This window comes from Oncorhynchus nerka, linkage group LG5, assembly GCF_034236695.1.
Source record: "Oncorhynchus nerka isolate Pitt River linkage group LG5, Oner_Uvic_2.0, whole genome shotgun sequence".
Taxonomy (NCBI): domain Eukaryota; kingdom Metazoa; phylum Chordata; class Actinopteri; order Salmoniformes; family Salmonidae; genus Oncorhynchus; species Oncorhynchus nerka.
In genome coordinates, this window is record NC_088400.1 from 307,330 (window position 1) to 316,166 (window position 8,837).

Consider the following 8,837-nt stretch of genomic DNA (forward strand, 5'->3'; position numbering starts at 1 on the left):
CACACCATCTGTTCAGGACAGAAACACACACACCATCTGTTCAGGACAGAAACACACACACCATCTGTTCAGGACAGAAACACACGCACCATCTGTTCAGGACAGAAACACACGCACCATCCTTTCAGGACAGAAACACACACACCATCTGTTCAGGACAGAAACACACACACCATCTGTTCAGGACAGAAACACACACACCATCTGTTCAGGACAGAAACACACACACCATCTGTTCAGGACAGAAACACACACACCATCTGTTCAGGACAGAAACACACACACCATCTGTTCAGGACAGAAACACACACACCATCTGTTCAGGACAGAAACACACGCACCATCTGTTCAGGACAGAAACACACGCACCATCTGTTCAGGACAGAAACACACGCACCATCTGTTCAGGACAGAAACACACACACCATCTGTTCAGGACAGAAACACACACACCATCTGTTCAGGACAGAAACACACACACCATCTGTTCAGGACAGAAACACACACACCATCTGTTCAGGACAGAAACACGCACACCATCTGTTCAGGACAGAAACACACACACCAGAATGTCTATTTTTCATGTATGATGAGAGAGAAGTGAAAAATGTCCTAAATGACCAGGGGATTGGATGCTCCCTACCCAGCCGTGGACCCCTTGCACCCTCCTAAAGGCATTCAAAACCATTTCAAAAATGTTTTCCTGGTAACCCGTTCCAATCACCAGGCGCACGGCTGTCCATTTGCAATATGTTTCATTGGGCATTTACCATCACGAATTTGACATGCTCAAAAATACTGCAGAAATGCGAAATTGACTGGCCCGATGAACTCGGGATGGCCGGGCATTGATGGTGGTTCCTCTCCATCGCTCGTTGTGTTGATTTTATCATGTCCATTTGGAGATGTTTTTTCACTGTTTAAACATATTGCAAATGGACAAATGTCAGCCAGCAAGTCAGCGTCCATCATTCAATTAAATATCATTCTGACACCAAACTGATACAGACCGACACCAAACCCACTTTTTCCATCTCGTTTAGAAGCCAACTACCACATATTTCAGAGCAGGCCCAAAATTCAGAGCGCCTTCTGTTTAACTTGCTTCTGCTGGAAGTGGTTTTGGAGGGCCGGTAGGAGGCACTCTTTCCTCTGGTCTAAAAAATTGGGGACATTGCCCTGTGTAGGGTGCCGTCTTTCAGATGGGATGTTAAAACGGGTGTCCTGATTGTCTGAGGCCATTAAAGATCCAATGCACCCCGATGTCCTGGCTAAATTCCCAATCTGGCCCTCAAATCATCATGGTCACCTAATAATCCCCAGTTTACAATTGGCTCATTCAACCCCCTCCTCTCCCCTGTAACTATTCCCCAGGTCGTTGCTGTAAATGAGAACGTGTTCTCAGTCAAAAAATAATGAAAAAAAATATGTATATTTTTTAAAACTTCTTATGGGCAGGTGGAACGGTAGCGTCCCACCTGGGCAACATCTGGTGAAAGACGGAGACGGAGAATCGTAATTGTCTTTACCGGAGAAAAATACCAAAGAACACATTCTCATTCACGCCATTGGAATACCTACAGCCAAAATGGGAGCCACCTAGAAAAACTACAATTTCTGGCTAATTTTTCCAAAAACCAGCCTGAAACTCTTTCTAAAGACTGTTGACATCTAGTGGAAGCCCGGGAACTGCAATCTGGGAGGACTTCGCCTTATAATAAAAGTGACAGCCATTGAAAATAGTGGTAAGCTGAATCTTTTTTTGGGGGGGGATGGTTTGTCCTCGGGGTTTTGCCTGCCATATCAGTTATGTTATACTCACAGACATTATTGTAACAGTTGTAGAAACTGTAGAGGGTTTTCTATCCAAATCTACCAATTATATGCATATCCTAGTTTCTGGGCCTGAGTAACAGGCAGTTTACTTTGGGCACGCTTTTCATCCGGACGTGAAAATACTGCCCCCTACCCAAGAGAGGTTAAACCATAATAAGAACTTAAAGTAGTTACGTTTTAGCTGTGCGTCCAGTTCTGACATTATTTGTTCACCTATATGAGGCGATCCCGAATCCCGAGTTTCGGCTCAATAGGTCATTCGGTGCCTGAGCAGCGACCTTAATTGGTGCTGAAAATCCACTTTTTCCGGGCGTTGCTATGGGGTCCTTGGATGAGCTATCGGACAGAAATGTTAGGGTCTGTCTCCATGGGCTGAGGCGGTTTCAATGCACCTAGTCTTGCAAATCTGGGACTTTTCTAAATATCGTCATTTTCGTGATGGTCAAAATGAATTGAAGTTATTGCAAATGTACGAGGCTGTTTCTCGGTCTGAGAACCTTCTAGAGCCACATAACTCACCACGAACTATCGAGCACTAGAACAGGTTTCTAAAGTTTCAGAGCTCTAGATCTGATGGTTCTTTGATAGTTCGAATGACGGTAACTATTGCAGGCTCTGTGTGTCTCTAAGCCCCACACTGTGTCATTCCGTACTTGCTGTGTGTGTGTGTGTGAGGTTTTCTTGGAAATCTGATGGGAGAAATGACTGATTTACAGTTCATGAGGCTTGCCTAATCACACATATGAAGTTTTGGAAAGATGTGACCTTTTTAACCCTATGAAACAACCCCTACAGAATATTGAGTTTTAAGTCTTTACGTAAAGAATTTAATTATTTACAGAAGGTTGAATGAGTGTGTGTTATTACAGAAAATCACAGAAATCTCGCAGAGCTCCGAAACCCACCTTAACGGATTCTTCTGAACACGCTGCAACTGGATCTGTTGCAAAAAAACAAAAACATTTCTTTGAACATCACCAATTCTACGTTGTACGATTTCTCGTAAATTACGATAGATAAATGGCAGGTTCTTTTTTTCCGAACCCTGTAGGTTCATGTACTTTGATGTGAAGCGGTCAAATTATCGCTCTATTTTCGTTTTTGACCTTTAAACCCAGAAAAATAGCTTTAACTCAAAAAGCGTTGAGGCCTTGACGCAATCTTGTCTTTTCCATTTAGGAGAAATGGCCATGTCATGATTGGTGATGTTTTGTACATTTGCAATAATAAGCCATTCGCCATCTGGTGAAATTTAGCGGGACAGCAGAAAAATGACAAAAATTTGAAAATGTTATAAAACGGAAACCGAATGTCCGAGAGACTTAATTCGATGACATCCCTGAAGATCTGGCCCTGGTACACGGCCAGAGGCCATCTGCGAATTTTAAAAACATTTGCGGATGTCTAAATGGAGTTTCTCATCGATCATACAGCAAATGCCAAAAAGTGCCCTTCATGTATGAAAGGCCGGGTTGCCCAGCAGGGATCTCTTGTCCTCTGAAGAATGTCTGCTGGTAGAGTGGATACTTTGTATTACCGTCATCGTGTGGTAGAAGAGATACTTTTTCCGTCGTTTACAGCTGCTGCTGCTAACTCAACGGCTAGGAGGTATCACTTCTTTAGTGAATAAGAGTTCAAAGTTCATACCAAGTTGCCATACTTTGCGCTCACGCTGAGGTTGGCTTAGTTCTGTAGTTGATATTAGCCCTTTTAACGTCTGGACAGCAGTCCTCACGTCCTTGGGAACACAAGTTGAATTTGACGTCAACAGGCTTTTGTAGTGGTGGGAGAAAAGGGCGTGTTTCATAGTTCGCAACCAATGTCTTTTCATTTGGGCGGGGCCACTGAGTGAGCGGAGTTTTACTTTATGAAAACCATTCTCTCATTTAGAAGCTAAAATACATTTAATCTTTATACAAATAGTTTTATATTTAAACATTTAATAAATTGCACAACAATTCCATGTGAATCTGATAACTAGAATGTGTAGACTTTCCAAAATACAGTTTATGTCATCCTGTCATTAGTTGTAATGTCTCGACAACAACTGATCTGAGATAATATTCTTTAAGTACCAACTGGTTGGATTACCGAAATATGGTTCCTTTACCCACCCTTTTGATGTTAGCATACTTAACAAAGGGCTTTCCAAAGAGTCAATTCTATAGAGTAGAGAGAGGAAAGGGAGGAAGGTATTTATGGGGGTCATAAACCTCACCAACAGGCCAATGTCGCTGTAACTACATTACTACTATCATCACATCACTATAGTGACATGACTACTATCATCACATCACTGTAGCTACATTAACAATATAATTGCACTATTACAACTACATTACTACTATCATCTATCATCAAGCTGAAGATGACGCCGATAGCCATGGCCACTCTGTTTCTGTCTCCTGAGCAACTTTGCAGTATTTTATTCTCACATTATTAGCCCAGAACGTTTTTTATTATTACATTAAGCCAAGCCGGGAAGAACTTTTGGATAATAGAGCAGCGGTAACTGACTGTTAAGCCAAATAGGGATATCTTCTGTATATCACCCCTGCCTTGTCACAACACAACTGATTGGCTCAAACGCATTAATTAAGAAGGAAAGAAATTCCACAAATGTACTTTTACAAAATTCACCTGTTAATTGAAATGCATTCCAGGTGACAACCTCATGAACCTGGTTGAGAGAATGCCAAGAGTGTGCAAAGCTGTCATCAAGGCAAAGGGTGGCTACTTTGAAGAATCTCAAATATAAAATACATTTGGATTTGTTTAATCCTTTTTTGGTTACTACATGGTTCCAAATGTATTACTTCATAGTTCTGATGTCTTCACAATTATTACAGAATGTAGAAAATAGTACAAATAAAGAAAAACCCTTGAATGAGTAGGTGTGTCCAAACGTTTGACTGGTACTGTAGGTCATATTGTTTCTGGCCCTGACCCCTGCTACAGGGGTCACTATGACAAGCTGTGACTTGGGAAACTATAGCTCCTACTAAACCGGCTTTTCCCAAACTGGGGTCCAGGTACGATGCCGTCGGGGGTATGCCAAATAATTTGTATTTGTATTTATTATGGATCCCCGTTAGCTGCTGCCAAAGCATCAGCTACTCTTCCTGGGGTTGAGCAAAATTAAGGCAGTTCATACCATTTTAAAACATTACAATACATTCACAGATTTCTCAACACTCTGTGTGCCTAGTCAAATAATTAACATCCAATCACATTAACCGTTACTCTCTCGCGGGAATTCCACTAACGGTCCATATGTAGCCAAACGTAGCTGCTACTCATTCCCTTTGCTCGAAAATGTATAAATGGTTACAAAAAGTAAAGCCCGCATCCATAGAGACACTTACAAGCTCTACTGGTAGTACTGCTACTACCAGCAGTACTACACCTGCAAACTGTCAATAACACACGCTGTTCTGCTTCCACGAGCACATCCAATGCTAGCCTCAGTAATTCTACATGTTGTTAGCCCAGCTAGCATGAACACTGACAGTTGTGAATCTGATGCAGCTGAAGAGCTACTGCCCCCTTACCCAGGAAAGCACCAAGCTACTGTCCCCTTACCCGGGAAAGCACCAAGCTACTGGCCCCTTACCCGGGAAAGCACCGAACAACAGACAGGGACGTTGGACCATCGAAGAAGCGCAAAAATGATGAGGACTACATTGATTTGGGGTTGACTTACCGTTCAAAAGTTTGGGGTCACTTAGAAATGTACTTGTTATTGAACAAAAGCTTTTTTTTTTGTCCATTAAAATAACATCGAATTGATCAGAAATACAGTGTAGACATTGTTAATGTTGTAAATGACTATTGTAGCTGGAAACAGCTGATTTTTAATGGAATATCTACAAAGATGTACAGAGGCCCATTATCAGCAACCATCACTCTTGTGTTCCAATGGCACATTGTGTTACCTAATCCAAGTCTAGCACTTTAAATGGCAAATTGATCATTAGAAAAAAACTTTTGCAATTATGTTAGCACAGCTGAAAACTGTTGTTCTGATTAAAGAATCAATAAAACTGATCTGACCTTTAGACTAGTTGAGTATTTGGAGCTTCAGCATTTGTGAGTTTGATTACAGGCTCAAAATGGCCAGAAACAAAACACTTTCTTCTGAAACTCGTCAGTCTATTCTTGTTCTGAGAAAATGGAGGCTACTGTGTACTACTCCCTTCACAGAACAGTGCAAACTGGCCCTAACCAAAATAAAAATAGGAGTGGGAGGCCCTGGTGTACAACTGAGCAAGAGGAGAAGTACATTAGAGTGTCTAGTTTGAGAAGCAGGCACCTCACAAGTCCTCAACTGGCAGCTTCATTAAATAGTACCCGCAAGACACCAGTCTCAACTTAAACAGTGAAGAGGCGACTCCGGGATGCTGGCCTTGTAGGCAGAGTTCACAAAGCTGTGACTTTGGAAACCATAGCTCCTACTAAACCATGTAGGTTATATTCCTAACCCTCTGTCTGTCCTGATTTGTTGTTTGTGCTGTCAGATCACCAAATTGAAGATTGACAGGAACCCATTCGCTAAGGGCTTCAGAGACCCAGGACGGAACAGGTAAACAAACACAGCTATAACGTGTCTACATCACACCATATTCTCCATGTAGTTCACTATTTTAACACTTCTGAATGCTCCCTCTGTGTAGGGGCGTGTTGGACGGCCTCATGGAGTCCTATCCCTGGAGTCTGGAGTTCAAACCATTTACTCTACAGCTACAAGGTGAATGGCTACTGAAAGACAAACACAGACCTATTCCGACACTCACTTATAAAAGTAAAACTAAGAACAATTCGTCTTCGAAGTCTCAATCACAGACATTTACATTATCTTGTTGTTAATCTAACTCTAGTTATGGTCGTTAATCTAACTCTAGGTATAGTTGTTAATCTAACTCTAGGTATGGTTGTTAATCTAACTCTAGGTATAGTTGTTAATCTACCTCTAGATATTGTTGTTAATCTAACTCTAGGTATGGTTGTTAATCTAACTCTAGATATTGTTGTTAATCTAACTCTAGGTATGGTTGTTAATCTAACTCTAGGTATAGTTGTTAATCTACCTCTAGATATTGTTGTTAATCTAACTCTAGGTATAGTTGTTAATCTAACTCTAGTTATGGTCGTTAATCTAACTCTAGGTATAGTTGTTAATCTAACTCTAGATATTGTTGTTAATCTAACTCTAGGTATGGTTGTTAATCTAACTCTAGTTATGGTCGTTAATCTAACTCTAGGTATGGTTGTTAATCTAACTCTAGGTATGGTCGTTAATCTAACTCTAGGTATAGTTGTTAATCTACCTCTAGTTATGGTCGTTAATCTAACTCTAGGTATGGTTGTTAATCTATCTATAGTTATGGTTGTTAATCTATCTATAGTTATGGTTGTTAGTATAACTCTTATTATAGTTGTTAATCTAGGTGTGTTTTGGTTATTAATCTAACAATAGGTACGGTTATTCATCTTGTTTTTAAACCCCTTCTGTTGTCTTGTTGTCTTGTCTCATCAGGAGGTAGCTGTGGGTCTCCAAGCAACTGCACTTCTCCTCTGAAGAGCCTTGTCCCTCTCTCCTGTCCTCTGACCTCTCACCCCTTCACCCTCTCCTCCTTCTCCTGCCCCAACACCAGCCTGCACTCCTTTTGTCTTCCCCTCTGCTGCAAGACCTCCCCCTTCTCCCCCATTTCCCCCCTGCCGGCCAGACCCTCCCCTTCCCCGCGACGCTACTCCCCCCTGCCACCCCTCCTTTCGGCCCTGCCGGGGAAGAAGGCTCCAGGCTTCAGTGCTCTGTGTCTTCAGGGGGGCATTCCCGGACATCCACCCAGCCTGCAGCCACACCCCCTACAGGCCCCTCCCTCTCACAGCTCCCCGCGGGGACCCGGCCCTCACTACCCTCACCGCTCCCACTCAGACCCAGCTCCCCCGTACTGTCTGTACCGCTCTAGTCTACCCAGAAACGCTCACCTCGCTGCTTTCTCATGCCACGCCAAACTGGCTGACAGCACCACAGACTGTCTGCTACGCCAGACACCCTGGAACACCACCATCAACCACTGCCTCTGACCTCTAACCCCTGACCCTTCCTTACCCTTACCCTAACCTAGCAATAACAAGTAGCCCTTATCCTAGAAACCATAGCGCCAGGTAGATGTATCAGACCATCATCTACTAGAGCTGTATCAGACCAGCATCTACTAGATCTGTATCAGACCATCATCTACTAGCGCTGTATCAGACCATCATCTACTAGAGCTGTATCAGACCATCATCTGCTAGAGCTGTATCAGACCATCATCTGCTAGAGCTGTATCAGACCATCATCATCTACTAGAGCTGTATCAGACCATCATCTACTAGAGCTGTATCAGACCATCATCTACTAGAGCTGTATCAGACCATCATCTGCTAGAGCTGTATCAGACCATCATCTGCTAGAGCTGTATCAGACCATCATCATCTACTAGAGCTGTATCAGACCACCATCATCTACTAGAGCTGTATCAGACCATCATCTACTAGAGCTGTATCAGACCACCGTCATCTACTAGAGGTGTATCAGACCATCATCATCTACTAAAGCTGTGTCAGACCACCATCATCTACTAGAGCTGTATCAGACCATCATCTACTAGAGCTGTATCAGACCATCATCTACTAGAGCTGTATCAGACCATCATCATCTACTAAATCTGTATCAGACCACCATCATCTACTAGAGCTGTATCAGACCATCATCTACTAGAGCTGTATCAGACCATCATCTACTAGAGCTGTATCAGACCATCATCATCTACTAGAGCTGTATCAGACCATCATCTACTAGAGCTGTATCAGACCATCATCTGCTAGAGCTGCATCAGACAACCATCATCTACTAGATCTGTATCAGACCACCATCTACTAGAGCTGTATCAGACATCATCTACTAGAGCTGTATCAGACCATCATCTACTAGCGCTGTATCAGACCATCATCTG

At 42.6% G+C, this 8,837-nt stretch overlaps 1 protein-coding gene across 1 annotated transcript in view; it reads left to right on the plus strand.

The window, feature by feature from the left end:
- The window catches only part of tbx22 (T-box transcription factor 22), a 59,347-nt gene extending 50,782 nt beyond the window's left edge, over positions 1-8,565 (plus strand). Inside the window, exons 6-8 of the mRNA XM_065018250.1 lie at positions 6,354-6,418; positions 6,510-6,583; positions 7,373-8,565. Coding sequence (XP_064874322.1) covers positions 6,354-6,418; positions 6,510-6,583; positions 7,373-7,923 — 690 coding nt within the window. The 3' untranslated portion in view covers positions 7,924-8,565. The remainder of the gene's footprint in view (positions 1-6,353; positions 6,419-6,509; positions 6,584-7,372) is intronic.
- The last annotated feature ends 272 nt before the right edge of the window (positions 8,566-8,837 follow it).